This window comes from Falco cherrug, chromosome 10 (genome assembly GCF_023634085.1).
Source record: "Falco cherrug isolate bFalChe1 chromosome 10, bFalChe1.pri, whole genome shotgun sequence".
NCBI lineage: Eukaryota > Metazoa > Chordata > Aves > Falconiformes > Falconidae > Falco > Falco cherrug.
In genome coordinates, this window is record NC_073706.1 from 35,906,324 (window position 1) to 35,925,311 (window position 18,988).

At 43.5% G+C, this 18,988-nt stretch overlaps 1 protein-coding gene across 15 annotated transcripts in view; it reads left to right on the forward strand.

The window, feature by feature from the left end:
* Nucleotides 1-18,988, forward strand: part of BRSK2 (BR serine/threonine kinase 2) — a 315,722-nt gene that overhangs the window by 238,881 nt on the left and 57,853 nt on the right. For all 15 annotated transcript variants that reach the window (XM_027808783.2, XM_027808785.2, XM_027808786.2 and 12 more), the window contains exons 6-9: nucleotides 2,339-2,372; nucleotides 3,272-3,340; nucleotides 6,276-6,422; nucleotides 13,934-13,965. In XM_027808783.2, coding sequence (XP_027664584.1) covers nucleotides 2,339-2,372; nucleotides 3,272-3,340; nucleotides 6,276-6,422; nucleotides 13,934-13,965 — 282 coding nt within the window. The remainder of the gene's footprint in view (nucleotides 1-2,338; nucleotides 2,373-3,271; nucleotides 3,341-6,275; nucleotides 6,423-13,933; nucleotides 13,966-18,988) is intronic.

The following is an 18,988-nucleotide window of genomic DNA, read 5'->3' on the forward strand; positions in this document are numbered from 1 at the left end:
AAGTTGATACCGACTCTTCCAGTGTGCCCTAGATGGCATGGCCACCCAAAAAGTATTGTGCTGAAGGACGATGCTGAACTGTACAGGATACCTGGCAGGATTTGAGAGGGCTGGCTTAAGTTTCTAGCTCAGCCGCAGACACCACCTGTAGTAGCTGTTTAATGTACCGTGTGTCCTCACGAGTCACCCTCTGTAGGAAAGGCAAGCGGGCTCTGCTTCTCCAGGCCTGGGCTGCAGGCCCGGTTCTGGTGCTGCTCCTTCATTCCGATTTGTGTGTACCTTAAGGATGACCTGTACAATATACACTGGTTTTATGATATGAAGAAAAGACACCACCATAGCCAAGCATGCTCACAAGAATAATTTAACTTGGCTTCTAAAAGCTTGTGAAATCATGTATTAGTCCAGTGACATGACTCTTTAGTGGTTAAGGCTCAGGGGTATTAAAAAGAAGAGGTGTAGAGTAGCTGTTGGGTTGCTGTAAAGAAGCAAATTCACAGGGATTGATACACACTGGAGGGCTGGGAACACGTATATAACATGAAGGAATTCAGTGTCTCGCTGTGGCCCCACTCTCACGCCAGCAGTGGCCAGCAGTGGCCAGCAGTATGCTGCAAGTCCCCTGAATCAGCCCCCGCTTAGTCCAGAAGCAATAATTTTTTTAACATTACTGACTGCTTTAGCTTTATTTCATTATTGTTGCCATCACACTCGTTGTTACTACAGAAGCTTTTGCTGTAAAAATTTAAAGCTTTATACGAATCCCTGTGAATTCAGTCACGCCGACTTCTGTGAGGTACGAGAGCTGTGGTGGCATTGCTCGTGCTTTAGTCAGGGGAGTAGACTTGTGGTGAGGGTCTGGTCACCTTTTCCAAACTGTGGGCAGCTGCAGCTTTTACAAATGTCAGGTAATTGTGTCCATATGGCTGCCAGTGGCAGAGCTGCCAGGAGAGCCCCGGTGTCCGTCCTGCCCACGGAGCACACGTCCATCCTTCTGGTCTCCCAAGAGCCCACCCTGGCCAGCACCCCGAGGGCAGCTCTCCTTTCGTTGTCTGCTTTTACTCTCGATGGAGGTTTTTAAAATCCAATCTAAATTAAGACACTTGGGATCACTACTGAGCAGGGCGACCTGGTTAGAATACCTGCAATAACCTCTTAAATGGGGGTGTGTGGATTAAATTTTGCTCTAAACTTCTGAATTCCATCTTTCCTAAAACTGGTGAGGGATCAACTGCGTTTCTCTCTCCCTGCTTCAGCTTTGCTGCCAAGGCAGCTGCAGTCCCAAGTGTGCCCTGAGTTTATTATCATGGTCTGCCAAAAGCTGTGATACCAAATCAGGGCGTTCCATGCCCACGGGATGGTATTTTGCCATAAGATAAATGTAGTGTGTATGGAAATTCAATTAATTGGCTGTCTCACTGGGCATTATTTTAGCACCTTAGCACAAAGCTAACCTCACTGCGCTTCTGTTCTGCTCATTACTTCGTGCGACAGGTATTGCCCAGCCATGATTGCGTTTGTCACAAGAAACAAATGCACAAATGAAGGCAGGCTCAGAGACTGCTGGGAGGTGTCAGTATAAACAATAGCGTGATTTGCACACAGATCTCAGACAGTTTGCATCCCTTTTACTTGTCAAGTTACTTAAATGAAGACTATAAAATAAATAGCCATGGCTATAATCTTTAGGAATTAAAATGATTACCTGGCAAGCTGTAGTAATTAACTATTTTCAGTGAGGAATCAAACTGGAAATATATGGGTAGAAGGATGCAAAAAGAATATATTAACCCACTAGGTAATAGTACTACTTTCCATCTTTTTTAGTGTTTTAAAAGAGAAAAAAAAGGATGTTGAAGTCTTGAAATCAGCAGTTTTTATGAGCGCTGGAGTAATTGAGAGCAGTCTTAGCAGACGAAATGCAAAACGTGCTTTATGGATGCATGTGTTTGGTCTGAAAATACTGTTCTGTCTTTTTTCTTACAAAAGGCTACCCAGCGTGGGCCTTCCTTCTAATTAGATACAAGGCCAAGCTCAAGGGTGGCATTAGAAGGCTGGAATTCTATATAGTCACAGAATATGCCGCGTCTTCTCTTCTTGCCTTGCTTTTAAGAAATTCATAGTAGGGCCACAGAATTGTGAATTATGCTAGTTTTTGACCATTTTCTGAGTTTCTTAGAAATGTTTTCTCGTTGAGTTAAGGAAAAATCTGCTGGTTTTGCACACTTGCGTTCTGTATAAGCGAGCCGATCGTGATTCTGCTAAACAAAATGGAAATGCACGTAATCCATAAATACCAGGCTGTTACATGCTCATTTGACTGTATTTTGTGTTTCAGATCACCACATTATGCTTGCCCTGAAGTCATTCGGGTAAGTTGTTAACACTGGTGTGTATAAATATATTTTTTAAAGTGTCATTTGTTGCCAGGACGCAGATGAACCCTCTGTACAGCAAGTCCGTCCAAGGCAGACAACACTGGAAAGCACACAAGAACCTGACTATGGTCTTGTTTGTTTGGCTCAGCCCTGAATCAAGCCACATCGACCATATGAGGGAAATGATGGTGTGTTGTTCTCGCAGTACCCTTCATGCCATGTGATCAGACAGAAACACAGAAGCCTTGCTGAGCTTGATCTCTCCGCCCAGGGGACGCAGTCCCCTACGCTTCCCTGTCTCTGATGTAGCTGTCATTTCAGTAGAACGGGGGTTGGCTGTCAGTGGTGTTGGCTTCTCTTAAATAATACGAACTATCCTTTCCCTCTACTCTCCCTTTGTCCTCTGAAAATCAGTATCCCAAGATTTCAGTGCTCAAGGTTCCCATCTTTTAAAGCGTACCTTTAATGTAAAGCTGAGCAGGGAGCGTACAGAAGAGACTGTCCAGACAGTGCTGTGAGTTCGCAAATAATATGACTGGTGACAAGCTCCCTGAAGAACCAGGGAAGAGAAAAACACCTTCTTGGTGTCCTTAATGCCCCTCTGACACTGTTTGAGTGCCAGGTCTAGTCATTTGTGAGTTGTTGACCATTCCTACCCTGCTCCCTACTTCTGAGCCTGTTCTCACAGATGCCAGAAAAGGCTGTAAACTGATGTTCATAAAAATTCAATTAATGGGCTGTGTCATGGCCTTCTAGTTGGGAAGGCCAACTTGGGAAGCACGTAGCTGAATTGAAATGTGGGGTTTCCCATTCTCCCCTCTCATGTTCTTCAAGGATAATTAATTCATTTACTAGCGAGCAGTCTTTTGAACCTCTGTGTCATTGCTGCGCAGGGAGAAAAATACGATGGAAGGAAAGCAGACGTCTGGAGCTGCGGAGTCATTTTATTTGCGTTGCTAGTGGTGAGTCATCTTCCTTGCACTATCCTTTAAAAAGAAAAGAAAAATCCAAAAATGCTGCTGTATGTAATGGCGATTCTATTGACATCATGAACAGATGGGTTTTTTTACTTCCTCTATTTTTGTACCTCTCAGTTGCATCCTTTTCTCTTACTTCTACATCAGTCCCAAAGGAAAAGCAGGAGGAATATTTCACTGCTGCTTTGAAATGCTGCTGCCCTGCACAGGAGAGCATAGGCAAGCATCAAAAACTTGTCTCCATAAAAGCTCTTTGCTGTTTTGTGATATTGCAGCACATTTTTTTGGCTGGAAAGGATGTGCAGGATTACAGCTGCAGGATACAGAGAGTGTCAAATAAGTTGTCCTTCACAGGACCAAAATATGGCTGGTTCGGGGAAGCGTTTGTTTTTTCTGCTGTATGTATAGATGTGTTTCAGTAGGTATATGCATACATTAACTGCAGTGTTTTATCAAGAGAAGATTTGAGTGCAACAATTTTGCTTCATGCAAGTATTGAGCTACATTTTAATTTGGTACACTTGGGAATATAAAACTGAGCCAGTAGTACAAAGTTTAAATTAGTTTCCATCTGGCTCAGTAATACTTTCTTTAGTATTCAAAATGTGGTATCTTGTAGCTTATCCTTCTTTCGATCAAAGTTTCAGCTCTCTGTGGGATTTGTTCTGATTTGCAGTGGTAATGTAATACTCCTAAATATACAGCAACTGGATGTCCAGCTGAAGGCAGATAGGCTTGGCATTTGTTCTCAATTTCAATAGTATAATGTAGGAAAATATACTTTATGTTCATATAAGCGTATTCCATGTGCAGATTGAATACTGTATATGAAAATAGATTTTATATGCATGTTAAGTTTTTAATATCTATAATAGTTGAGATGATCATCTACAATTATAAAAATAACAAGCCTGAAGTCAAATTTGGATGGCCTTGTAGATTTCCTAGTAAAACTAATTACTTCACTTAAATGTTTTATTTGGCAAAAGCACTTGTACAACGTCCAATCAGAGTTACATTCTGCACATTATTTTTCCTTAAAATACTTGAAAATTGTAAAAGATTTTTGTTTAAAAAAATATTATAATTTTTTAATGGCCCAAATCAAAATACCTCAAAGTAGTCGCAGTATGATGCTTTAATTCCCCTTAACTGAGCTTACTCCTTTTTTTTTTCTTTTTAGTCATTAAAATTCACTGACATTTTTTAAGTTGTAGATTCTTTATCTTGATGTTGCTAGGGAAGAATTTTAACCATCTAACTACATAGCACCCGGTCATCTATTGCTCCTGAGCAGCTATTTTCATGGCTCATCACAGAATAGAGCTGTATAATGAGCTCTTAGTATTAACTTCTTGAGTTCGTAAGAGTAGAAGAGAGAAGGTGTCAAGATGGTTAGGGTTTGTAGGAGCGGGCATTTCATTTTCAGGGAGATTCTCTGTCAAGATTTGGTGTCCCTCTGTCGGTACATCTTTGTCTGTTCCTATGTAGATACACGAGCCTGCGAGATGATCGAAATACATCTATTACAGATGGAGAGCGCGGAGCTCTCCGGTTAATTATGTCAGGACAAACCCTACAAGAAGTCTCAAGCTATAATGGCGGGTGGTGGTAATAAAAGAGCTGTAGTTGTTACCTTCAGGAAATTCCACAGAGCAGCCTTGCTGACTTCATCGGGGCTTAAATTGCGTTAGCCAGTGTCCTGAGCGATCAGAATTGATTTTTCTTTAAGTCTGGAAGGGTTAGGACAGAAGTAGGTAGCGCAGGGGGTGGTGCAGAAGGGAGGCTCTCTCTTCGAGGCCGCTGGACCGAACAGACGACAGTAAATAGTGCCCAGCCGCGGGTCCATCAGGTGGGTGTTCTGAGGCGGCCGTAAACAGAGCTGTTGGTCCGTAAGCTGTAGACAGAGGGTTGCTTATACAGATGCACTACTCACTGTAGTAAAAGCGGTGCCAGAACTGACAACTTAAAGCTTCATTATCACAGCAGCTGACAGCTTGCAGCTTCCCACAAGCCATCCTGGAAATGGAGGAAGCTCGGCACTTACTGGAATTAGGCAGTGAAAGAAGGAAGTGAGAATATCTAGGAAGGTGCAGACTTGCTATAAAAGGATATCAGCTTCAGTTGGTGGCGTTATCCTAAAGATTTCAACTTCTTTTTTTCTTTTTTGTCCTTGCAGCAAGGGTAGGTCTTTTGCCACTTTTTGTGGCAAGCTGATGAGCTATTCAAAATGTAATTTCCGCTAAAAAAACCTCAAGCCATTCATGTAAGTGAGCTGCAGTAGGGAAGCAATAGGAACTGATGACCTGACCACAGCATGAGAACTGGATAGAGTGTATTAAACAGGTAGAACGTCTGCAGCTTCCAAAGGCTAGTGTTGGTTAGGGTTTCTTTCAGATGTGTCATTTCACGGCTCCATCAGGAAGAGGATGTTCTTTATGGAAAGTCTCTCAAATGCTGTTCACCTCCTTTTCAATGTCTGCAATAAATGTGTCTCGGGAAGATTAAAAATAAGGAGATGGTAAACATTGCTGCTGTGAAAGTATGCCCAGGAGGAATACCAGAAGATCAAAAGCTTGAGCTGAATTTAAGTGAATCCATGCATCTTTGGTGAATTTGCCTGGAAAGGCAATTTCATATTTTTTATTATGTTTTATACTGGTAGTTATTTTCTAATTAAAGGTCTAATAAAAAAACTGTCCTCGGTTTTGTTTCCTGTGTTGGAGAAAATATAGCAGCACCAAGAAATTATTTATTTTCAGTAAATAAAAAGTTTTTTTCACTTATTCTAATAAATCATTATGAGCTGACTTCGTCTCTTCCATTCTCTCACCACGTTTATCCTGGCTTTTCTCCTTTTGCTCACTCCATTTCCCTTTCGCTCGTCTCTCCCATCCACCACTTTGTCACATCCCTGCAGGGTGCCCTGCCTTTTGATGACGACAACTTGCGGCAACTGTTGGAGAAGGTGAAACGTGGAGTGTTCCACATGCCACATTTTATCCCCCCAGACTGTCAGAACCTTTTGCGGGGGATGATTGAAGTGGATGCCTCGAAACGTCTCACGGTAAGAAGGCATTTGCTGTGAGTCATGTGAGCAAGGCTTCATTTGCCACCTTGTTGCGTTTACAGTTGAGTAACTAAGGTAGCTTGTTGATTTGCTGCCACTGCTGTGTGTTTGCTCCTGACCGAAGGATGAGTGGAGGTGGTAGAGCGTCTAGGAAGAAGTCAGTTACCTTCTCTTTTGAATCATGAGGGCAGATTATCTTTGTGTCTCTTCTCTAGCCCCGTAATTCTCCTCCCGTGTAACAGTGGGCACTCAGGAGAAATCCCTCGGTGCTGCTGACCTGTTAGCACGCTGCAGAGTCCGCCGGAATTGTCTGGCTCTCCCAGCTGGTACCGCAGTTTGTCAGGGATGTGATAGAACCATTGGCAGGTCAAAACCGCTAGGACTGTTACTTGGAGCTTCGCTATTGGAGAGAGTATGCTTTTCTTACGTTCCTGACAAAAGCGAGGGCTTCTCACTTCGTGGCACACAACCTGCCTTGTGTTCCCTCTTGCATTTGCTCGGCATTACCCTCCAGCAGCCTTCAGAGCGAGGGTCTTCCCGTCTGCTCTTTCCTCTTGTGCCCCGTGTTCCTGAGCACCATTAGTCCCACAGTGCTGAGCTCCTGGCATTCGGCACTGAGCCTTTGCATCCAGGGTACATCCCATCACTACCACAGAGACCCTGCAAGGGTGAGCACTGCGTAGTGATTGTATCCTTCATTAACACTGTGTTAATGTTTTGGGGAATTAAAAAAAATTAGCAATTAAAATCATTTTGGAAGGCAAGATTGCCTGCTTGTCAGTGGAGGCGTCTGCCTTTATGGGTACATTGCCCTTGTAAATCCCATTGTCAGGCTGTGGTGATGATTTTATACAGATTTACTAAGCTCACAGATTCTGGGTGGGAGTATGTATAAAGAAATGTAAATTTAAAACTCCTCCTGGTTCTTCAGTCTGCTAAAATATTTATAAATAAACTCTCGGATCACTGCTTGGCCTCTCTGCTGAGATTGCTAACAACAGCATCAGTCTGTGCCAGCTGTGATGGTGCTTTTGGGATGCAGACACCTGTCTGCTAAGAAGGGAACTGAAACTCCCTTCACAACTCTCTTTACAGCATTACCTGACAGCTGCAGCTGGTTTTGCTTTCATTCAGTACGAAACCAGGTCATGCTCTGTTTGGTGACACAGGTGAAAAGTTCTTCGTGCTATTACTAATGTCCCTACCTTTCCAAACCCGGTAGCCATCACATTTGCAATACATAAGTAGCACTGACTGAATAAGTAGAAAAAAAAAAAAATTAGGCACTTTAAAAGGGCTTTTTTAAACAGATTTTTGAAGAAAGAAAGAAAATATTTTCCCAAGCATTTTTACGGAAAGAACACTGCAGAAGTTAAGGCTGTACCCTGGGGCATGAGACAGCTGTTCTTCATGACAAGAAAGTCACCGAGTCCCTCTCCAGCTTAGTTTCCATAATATAAACATAACGGGTTTTCTGTTGGGTTTGTTGTTTTTTTTTCTCTGAAAGATTTTAGTGCTGATGGATTGAGTATGCCAGGGAGCAGGTCACGAGAGGTTGGATCTCCAGATTGTTCTAACTGAGTTTTTCCGTGGAGCACAGCCCCTAAATGTTTTGAGTGGTGCAGTACAGCAGAGAATGTACACGCATGAGAGAGAAAACAGTGAAGTTAAATCAGGGTCCCAGGGTGACACTCCCCCTGCTCCTTTTCTTGATCAAAATTAAGCTCTTATTTCCTTAGGGAGGGAAAAAAACAGATCGGGTAGTTAATAACAAGCACTAACCAGTGAATTGTGAGTAAGAATTTGAAATAGAAGATACTCAAGAGCTGAGAGCCAGGAGGAGAAAAGGATAGCTCTTTGTTACTAGCAGCAATCTTATTTTCATTATTGGAGGGTCTCTTGGTTTGCTGTCCCTGCTGCTGTCACTGCGTGTGCTGCTCGGATCGCCAGGCAGAAGGGAGCTCTTTGTTTACCATGCAGGAGCTGGGAATAGACAGTTCGTTTTGAGGAGAGATCTGAATTCTATTTTAGCCGTGTCCTGTCAAAAAGGGTATAAATATGGGGGGTTTTGGAAGCTTCCATTCCTAGAAAGTATCTCACTTGAATCAATTTGATATTTCTACAAAGATCTGAGCGGAATAGTGGCTTGGGTACAATAAGTACAGATGTAGCTGTTATCATTACTGATCATTTCCTCAATATCTCACTGGTGAATTCAGCAGAAAAATACAGTGGAATGTAAGGTCACTAGAATTTTTTTCTTTCATTTTTCCCTTTCTCTCTGCTTTGTTCCTTTTTTTGATTTGTATCTCTTTTCCTTTTCATCCAACTGCATTTCCCTCCCTGCAGTAATTGCCATTTCACAGCACACCCACACCTTCCCCAGTCCATCTGTTAAAATGATCAACAAAAACAGAACTAGCGTTCACGTTTAACTGTCATCATTCGGCTTCAGTGTTAGAGCTTCAGAGGATTAATGGAGAGGAGGGTACTCGGGATTATTGTTACTAGCCCTTTCCTGCCTTAAGAAATAGTCATTACCTTTCTTTGTATATGATTCAATTATGGAAAACCGAGTTTGTGATGTCTTAGCGGAATATTGTTCATGTTCACCCAGTATTACGTAGCCTTAAGTAGGGTTCATGGGACATCCTTGACCACCCTCCTTTACTGGGCCTGGTTTACTAAACATGCTTTAAAATAAAAGAACCCATGTTTTTCTTTCAGTAGATGGCAAAAGTTGGTGCTAGCTGCTGGTGACGGTATTTCAGACCACTCGCACTCATGAAAGATGAAATCAAACCCAGAAAGAGTACAAAGGCGGTCAGAGAGCCTGTCTGAATAGCACAGCCCAAAAGAGCTCTGTGTAGTCTGCACAGATGATGTCTAAGAAAGGTTGTACGGCTTGTCTGCATATTCATTAGAGGTAATTACTAGGGAGAGAAGGATTACTGAAACTAAAGGAAGATACAGGCACAAACCCAAATGTATGTCAAATGGCCTTACATAAAAGTAGGCTAGAAATTAGAAGAAGCATTTTAGCCATATTCTGGGGCATCTTCCTAGTAGGGAAGTAGTCAAAGGGAAAAGTGAACTAAGTTTTACGTTTGAGATGGTTTATGGAATAGAATGAATGCTCTCAGTGCCTGCAGTACCACAGGTTGAGGTTTCTTTTAGTTACGTGCTCTTCAGAACATGAATGTTTTTTTTTCCTTGGAGGTTTCAAATGATTCAGCATCTCTACAGCAGAGAATTACAGCTCCTGTAGTGGAACCCATTTGCATTCTCAGCTGATATTTTCTTCCACAGAAACACAAAGGCAAAGAGGGAGAGTAAGGAGCTTTTGGTCCGCTTCCCATTTCAAGGTGGATGAGCATTATTGAAATGTTGTCTGTCGAGCAAGGTGTATCAGAGCAGATATTGCAGAATAAGCTATTCTGATAAAGCTGCTACTGTTCCACTGTTGGCATTTTATTCCAGGGTCTTCCATGTAGGGTGTCCACATACCCTGAAATACCTGACCCCGAATGTTATCCAACTTCAATTACACACGTTGGCAGAATCTCCTCTCCGCTGTCTGTTTGGTTTTGGTTTTTCTTGGATCTAATGCATGCTAATGGTGGACCACGGCATCTAAAGAATGTTAAAAAAAATGAACAAGGGAAAACTCATCTAATTCCTTCTTCATTTTTCTAGAGGGTCTTATGGTAAGGCGCCTATCACATCATTTAAATTATCTCCCTTCACCGCCTGTGGAATGGAGGTAATTGTCCAGCTGATATATTTAGGCTGTAAGCCTGTGGCTGCCAAGGGTCTCTTCATGCACCGTGCACGTAGCACAGTGATACCTTGCCCTTGTCAAGGTCCCTGGAGGCTGCTACAGGACGGCTGCTACTACTGACACAGATAACGGTTTTACCAGCGCTGTTTGCGCTGCCAGCGTGAATCCCTCGGTCAGGAAAGCCTCTCTCTTGACACTCTACAGTAGGTTTAAAGTTCAGACTAGAGGATCTTCTGAATGAGAAAGATTCATCTGAGGTGTGGGTCTGTTTTAGTGCACAGATGGATTTCAGACTGTTCCCTTCCTGGAGAGGGAATTTTGAAATCTGACATGAGTTCGAGCCCAGAAGCCCTCATCCATTATCCACAGACTTTGAGAAAGTTTTTCTTCAGGTCAGAACTTTTTAGCTTGGCAACCGCTCTGCTGAGATCAGTGCCGAGGATGTAGACAGTGCTGTCTTGTTTTCCATCTGCCTGTCTGTCTCCATCTGTTGTTCCCTGCCTCAGGATTCAGACGTAAGCTCCTTGGGGGAGGAGACCTCCTTTTCTGATGAGCTTATACAGCTCTGGAGCGCAGCGGGTCTCTCACCTGTGAGCGGGGCTCCTAGGTGCTGCTTCAGTATACAGGTTTAATATATATTGGAAGTATTTTTGCATAAAACCATGATAAAGGAATTCCCCCTCTTCCTCCATCACAGCATTTGAGCTGGCAGAAGTCTCTCCTCTGACTGTGCATGTGCAATGGATCTGAGCATGTTTTGTCGTTTCAGAGATGGCATCATGAGACAATTGCCTTCGGTGGCTAGGAGATATTAGGAAGCAGCATTTTTACAACTTCCATAAAATGGCGTTAAATTTGGCAAACTCATGTGCAAACAGCAAGAAGAACCCTCTGGGAAGGGTTGTTAAATGCCTTCGTCACTTAAATGCATTTAAACATTGTGTTTAAATGAAGGCAGGAGGAGTGAGATTAGCTCCCACTGTGTATCTCCCTCCCCTGCATCGCATAGTAAAAAGCGTACAGACTTCTCCTTGTCAAAACCAATCGCCCTCCCATAACCCTCCTGTCACTTTAATGCAGATGAAAAGCAACAAAGCATTAATTAATTACCTTTAAAAAAGCGGAGAAGGTGTTGGCAGCAGCAAGCACATTTGTAGTAACATTTCAGTGCGATTATGTTTGAATCGGAATAGAAATCGGTTTCACAGAGTGCTTTTCCTACCTGGGATGTCCCAGCGCTTCACAGCGGTGGGTTTGCTGTGGGCTGGCGGCGGGTGTGTGGGTGAGCGGCAGCCGTGGGGGCTCTCACACACCTTCCAATGTGTGTCAAGGTGCTACGGGGCTTCTCTTTTGGAAAAATGCGAGGGATCCCTTAGCCTGAAGGAGGTGGCTCAGCAAGGATGGGCAGAAGGGATTTCTCCTTGACATCTCTGACGGAGCCCAGGGGTTCTGTGACTAAGGCATGAACTGGTGACCCGCCTTTCTTCCCCCTCTCTGACTCAGAAAATGATGTGCAGTTGTCTGCTTCGCCATGGCATTTCTGTGTACCACAGACACAAAAGAACAATGTGACCCATGGAGACAGAAAATGCAGCAGGAGAAACAGGCATGAAAGAGGCTTGGACATCGCTTAGCTGTTATCATCTGCATCTTGTCTGAAATCATTAATGTCTTTAACCCTCCGTGCAGTGTATATGAAATAACGAGTAGATGCGCATCTCACAGGGTGCCTGTACCAAGCGGAGGAGGTAGGGTGCACTCCTTAGCAGATCCTCACGGTGCTAGGGACCGATAAACACCGCGCTAAAATCCCGTCCCATGGAAACTGTACAAACCAGGCTCTGCTGTGTCTGTGCTGCAGCTTGCAAAGAGCCAGAGGAAGGGGGCTGCATCCCGGGGAGGGGGGGGCGCACCCACGGTGTCTCTTCGCTCTGTTAAGCTGCTGGGGGAGATGGCAGCATGTCAGCAACATCCACCTTTCTCTTAGCGGGGCAGGGCTGAAAGGACTACCTAATACAGGAATAGTATCTCTTGCCCCTTCTGCTGAAGGGGGATTCTGGTGAACTCCCGGCTGGAAGCTCTGCGAGTCTGCCCGAGCCCGGGGAGGGTGCTGGGGGTACTGGTGCTCCCAGTGCCTGGGCTGGGTAGAGGACAGCAAGGTACGTGAGTACCAGCTGCACTTCTGATCACGGTGCTGGTACAGTCTTGGTTTTAAAGGAGGCTGTTTGTCTCCTACAGATCCCTCCAGACTCCTGTCATGCTTTCCTAAGCTGTATTCCCTTGTTTCTTTGTTTTCAGGAAAAGCCCTGTCTCACTTGAAAAATGATCTCATACAGAGCCGACCTCAGATCTCCCTGGTTGCCCAGGCATGGAGCTGTTGTTCCATAGCACAGAGGTCTCGGATTCCTTGCTCTCTGAGCTTTCTTGCTCCTACTTTCTATCTCTATGATTTTGTTGTTTGTGTGTTCCTCTTTTTATTTTTTTTTCTTTTCTCTCTGATTCTTATTATTCTGGAATTGAAGTGGAAAGTAATAAGAGCAGGACAGCTATCTCCGTTCTTCCTGACCAGTTTAATGGGTCTGTGATTTCATCTTATAGCTGTTAGCACTTGAGTTTCCTCCCAGCCCTCCCCTGTCTCTCACCTGCGTGTTGCACAAATGCAAGCCTGTGTGCAGTGAGTGTGCATATTGTTCTGCACATACAAAGGTGCTTCATAACGAGTAATATGAGAAATATTGTCCACATAATGAATAATCCCTGGGCATCTAGAAAAAGTTATTTTCTACTGTGATGATGCTTAAAAACAAACCACAAAAAAAAAAAAAGAACACAAAAAACCAAACAATTAGGAAGGTTCACATGCTCTATGTCATGTGAACAGCGTGTTCTCTTTTACTGGTCAAGAGTTTCTCTTGGAAAAAGGCTGCGACTTTCTTTTCCCCATACTGGTGGAAAACATGGTCATCACGTAACATTTGCTGGGATCTGCCTTCCACAGGTGGACAGGGCCACTGTTCAGCTCTGCCAGGTCCCTCGTTGCATGGCAGAGTGCTCATGTGCGAAACAGGAAAGAGGGAAGTACAAGGAATTTGCAGCCTGGTGTTCAGGCCCTGGAACAATAACTGGTATTATTTTGACATAGAACCTTATTCTGTGGGTCATCAGATTTTATTCATAAATGAGAAGCCAGTCAGGAATGGGTCGTGGCGGGAGGTTGTATCACATGCACAGCGTATTTTGTTTATTCACTTTATGTTTGAACCTGTTTCTGTTTCCTTCCTTCTCTCTCTCTGTCCCCTTGCCCTGTCCTCCCCCCCCCCCCCAACCTAGAAATGAACTTGAGGTGTAAAGAATCAGCTGTTATGCACATACAGAAAGGAGCAGTTTCTAAGCTTCAATTAAGTTTTACAGAGGAAAGGCTTAGGAAGGGAAAAACTTCCATTGCCAAAATACTTCCCTGTGAAGCCTTGTACTTTTCCTAGGGTTCTGTGTGCATTTTCCTGGGATTTGCTCCTGAATGATTCCTTATGTCCAGAATTACAGGCTCCTTTCCAGTGGGGTGGCTGAGGAGGAGCGTGCTCTTTATGCAAAATAAGGTTCCTTTTGTTTGCACGGATCCATCTCTGGAATGTTGGACTTAACTTGAATAAGCCTTGAATAAGGATGTCTTGTGGAGTTAACTTTTCTATTTTACAGCACTAATTTGTTGTTTTCTTTTCCTTTACAGCTAGAACATATTCAGAAACACATATGGTATATGTAAGTAACTCTTTTTAAATTCACTTTTGTATGTATTCGTTACTGGTTCTGTTACAGGAGCTAATATTCTAGTGATCTCTGAAGGGAGATACTGGAGTCTGAAAGCAGCTTTCACACATGTGGAGAAAGTGGCAGAGGACAGAAGGCATCTAATTTTTCTTTTTATCCTTTGCTACTCATATAATTTCATCTGTAGATATATACATACCAAGCCAGGAACTTTTCATACCGCGGCTAACAATTGTTTGAACTAAGACATTCAGTCCAGCAACTTGCTGTGTTGAAAAGATACCTGCAGGTGATCAGCAAAAAAAGCCCCAACTCCAACCATATTTAGTTTTCCATCGAAGAGCTACATACAATCCCTTGTAATACCTTCTTGACAAGAAAGCCTTCAGTTGTTACTTCTTGGCATCTTGGCTTTTCTCAGAAGTAGAAACAAAAGTGATGATATTGATAAGTAAGTACCTGTGAACAAGAGCTTTTCTGTCTTCTAATCCCTGCTCCTCCTCCTTTGCAGCAAGCTAAGAGGCTGCTTGTGACCTTGTAACCTGTTGATGTGAGAGTAGTTCTGTGACTTGATTAAGAGCAGCGGTCTTGACAGTGAAACAGGAGGTCTGTGGGAAAGGTACACGCCTGTCTAGTGGTTTGGGTATAAGGAAGATTGATGGCTTTTAAAAGTGACCTTGCACTTTGCATAGCATTGATAGTATTTCAAGGAACCTAAGTAAATAAAGTAATTTTTTATACTGATGATAACCTAATCAAACTAAGGTGAATACTTCACATCTTAAACAAAGAAATGATGCTTTGATACATGCTTCTCAGGGTCAGCATACCTACAGGTTCCCCAGGTGGGCGATAAGGGAAGTTCAGCCTTCATAATCCTGTCATTGCTCTTGGGAAATACTTGAGGATGATATGAACTGGTATTTAAGCCTATCACCAGGAAAAAAAAAATCATACACCTTTGTTCTGATTCGTTTTGTTTTCTCTGATTGTGTCTCGTGGGTAATGTTCACTTCTGGATTTACCTGACCTTGACAGGACCTGAGGGGCATTCGACAGTTTGTTGAGTAACATGGTTTTTTCTTAGTTCACCTAAAGGGTGGCAGCCCTCTGCCCATGGCGCTCTCATGCTCTCTGCAGTTGCTAGAGTTGGCACCTTTTTAAACCAGAGAAGGATCAGAGCGTTGTTTGCTGCAGATACTATTTTGTAAAACTCTTACGGATAAATGTAGGAGAAGGGGACAGGGGAAATCTCTAACTGTAACCTCTGAGCTGCCCTTCCTGTAATGTCTCACTAGCAATTCCAGCAGTAAAGGCTGGTTCCATCACACTGGACAGCTGCTCCCCCTGTTCCTTCGTGGAGTGAAATGAGCTGACTTTCTATGTGCTTTGATCAGGACTGGAATAGGAACTGAAATGATATGTCATCGATCAGTTAAGTTATTATTCTAACCCTCCTCAAGATTTTTGCCTGGAAGTTTCCACCTGTCGGAGGACTGTTGTCCCAGGCTCACATGCACGATTAGGCAGGTGTTATTTCATTAATTTATTTAGAATTGGAAGATTTATTTCTTTGCAGACATAAGCGTTTGAACATTTTCATGTACTTCTCCATGAAGGTCACGCGCTCTGATGATTGACACAGTAAACAGCTTTTTTACCCTGATGGAAATAGCATCTGAGGCTGTTTTCAGAAGTGGAAACTGAGTTTTGCAAAAGCAAGTCTCCCCTAGACTCACTCCGAGTGTAGTCAATAGAGAGAGAAAGGTTCTTCCAGAAGTCTGTTCAGATTGCCTAAAATGAAGTTTCTGCTCAAAATAGCTTTTTTAATGAGTCGCTTTCTCATTTTCTCTGTACTGGCCATGGATTGACCTAAAGAGGTTAACCTCCTTTGGCTAAATTTAGTCTGTGAATAACCCTGCCACCTCCAAAACTCAGCTACTTTCATCTGGTGATGTCTCACAGCCTCTTTGCATTCATTTTGCCTCGAAATATTGATGCTGACAGAGAAGGAGGGGTTAGAAGTGTTTTACTCTGTGGCTGTTTTGCCCACATCTTTCATGTTTTTCCTTATTTCATGGAACACTACTATTCTACGTAAAATCTTCATTCTTTGTCATATGTAGGTTACTGACCTGAAAGTTGTACTCGGAACACGTAACTGATTTCACTTACTTCTTCAAATAGATATTAAGGCTGCTGTAAAACTGAGGAAAAGATTTAATTGCAGACTCGGGAGACAGAGGAAGAGGTCTTGAAAGCAGAAATCATGATTCACAAGCCTAAAAAAGGAAAAAAGAAACCAAAGAGAAACCTTTCATCACCAACCTCCAGTTCTTCTTGCTCTCCCACCCAAATTAATTCAGCAAGGGTTTTTTAAGCCTTTGTAATTGAAATTATTTACTTTTACCTCAAGCACAGGTTATCATTAATCAGCAAATAAGCAGCAGTTATTTTCACATATTTTTAATAAGGCAAGAGGGCAAATAAAATTAGCTGATATGGTAAATACATACTCCTGTAACACTGAGTTATTGCCCTAATTGGGAAGGTACCAAATTTACTAAAACCAGAAAAAGAAAAACTGTACTGGTTCTGCTTTGCTTTGCACTGATGCAGATGTGCATCTTGGTGAGATGCACAAGGGAATTTCATGGAGAGACTGAAGAAGTCTGCCCGGCTCTGGCATCACAGCCGGCGGCGTGCGCCGACGCACACAAGAGAGGATGGGTTTCAAAGCAGCAATTACATTCATGTGGGCCTTCAAAAAATGCCCGTGATTTGCAGTATTTCTCGTGTGACATTGTTTGATGTCTCTCTGGGCTGAAATGCCACGCATTCATCACTCCCTGCTAGACGCAGACGGCACAGGCAATGCAGCGGTGGCACTCGCAGTGCAGAGCCGGCGGGTGCCGCTGCCCGAAGCTTGGCATCGCGCTGCCGAACGCCGAGGTGCCTCTTAGGAGGTTTTGCTTCTACCTGATGAGGAGGTGTGGAAATTCCTGCCTAGGTCTGAGGCTGATCAGGTGCAGGGCGTAAGGAAAAGCTACAGAAGATGGCAAGCTGTGCTCTCTGGAAGTGGCTCCCGCGCTGGCTGATACAAAAAGAGCTTGCAGGTGGTACTCTGCTGTAGGCTGGGGCAACTAGTAGGGAACCCGGATTTTCTGGAAATTTTCAAGAACAAGAATTCTTTTTAATCTCTTTAAATTACCTTAAGGTCATCTGCTTGTAACATAATGAGTGATTAATTAAGTCAATACCTTTTAACAGTGAACTGCAGATCATTAAAAACCAAAACCACTCAGCTGCTGTCTAAAGGTCCATCCCGCAAGAATTTATCTTACTGACAAGGTCATCGCTGGCTTTAAGAGTGCAAGGTTATGATCTAATCATTGCTTCTTACCTGCTGAGAGCTAGATCCTGATCCTAAGAGGTAGGAGTCGCTACTTCTTAAAGCAGGGCACTCAAGGAATAAGCTTTTTCTTTAGTTGAACAAGGATTTTTGAATCTAGCCCTTAGATTTAAGACCATGGTGTCATTGCAGAAGACACAGACACTTCTGCAAGATTCCAGGAGGACATCAGAAGCTGTGTTTTAGGGGTTTGATGCATAGGAACAAGTCCCAAGGAGCAGATTCTTTCTCTGTCCTGTATATTCTGCTTCCAGCCTCCTAAAGTGAATAAAACTGAGCAGGGTGTGTGAGAGTGCTCAGAGTAAGAGAAGAGGGATCTGACCCATCTTGTCATGACCCTCTGTAATGCACACCGGAGTCTGATTCCATGGCATGTATCCCCTACGGGCTGAAGACATTCTCATTGCTTCAAGAGAAGATAAAATGAAAATTTCCAAGGAGTCTTTCTGCAAGTGACGTCCCACAAACGCAGTTAACAGAGCAGATGCCTCACAACTGCATTTCAGCTGCTTAAAAAGAAATTGCAAGTAGCACCCAGCAATCTCCTGTGCTTGAGGTGAGGCATGTAGCTGCCCTGCCCAGCGTCAGAGCCCTGGCTGCAATGACGGCATTGCCTTCTTACCTTGGAGGAGATGATCTGCATTGGCTTTCCTTTTGGTACGCTGGCTGAGACCTTGATCTCATCTGTATCCCCTACCAGAGTTGCTTTCTAACTTACCCAAGAAAAATTAGGGGCATTTGAATTGGAGCTCGTTCTTCTGTGTAGCCACGTGGATATCTCACATCTGAGCCCAGAGCATTTTAAACAGTGCGAGTAAGTTCCCAAGCTGTGTTCGCCTGATTTCTGCCAGCATCAAAAGGAAGACTCTCTTGCGCAAACACAACCCCATAAACAGCAAATGTTGACATCTGATGCAATTTAAATACTCCTGATGCCTGTTGCCCACCCAGGGAGCCTGGACCCAACAGTCACACATTTCCCCCACATAAAGGAAAGGGAGGACCTCACCTCAACACGCACAAAGCATCCACTGAGAAATAGCAAAGGTTCGGGGTAGGTAGTTCCTCCAACCAAAATACCCACACACACACCAAACCCACCTCTCTGGGTGGGTAGAGTTTACGTAAATTGCTCACTGTAAATGAAAAGAAATGCTATTCAGGGTGCCTGCAATGTGCATCAGTCGGTCAGTTATAGATACTCTGAGACCTTGACCTGTTTCTTACAGTCAGGGCCTTCAATTGCAACGAATAATATTTCCTGAGCCTGGCGAACGGGATGAGCTAATTATGCAGGAAGCCTGCGTTAACTCTTTTTAAAGTAGTATATGCTCTACCACTCATGGTGTATTCTGAGGTCTGCCACTGACCTTGGCCATCACGCTTGAGCCACAATTTTCAAATTGGCATGTCTGAAGAGAAGTAGAGGTTGTGATATTAGGGCACATAAATAAACCACTTGTTTCCCCCAAAACCCTTTTTAAAGTGTGTCAAGTGGGGACCTGAACACTGGGGTCTCTTAACCCCATCGGAAGCTTTAAAGAAGCTGCTGCAATGCCCGTTGTAGTCGGGATTGGTGACAAACACTGGCGGTTTGTTTGC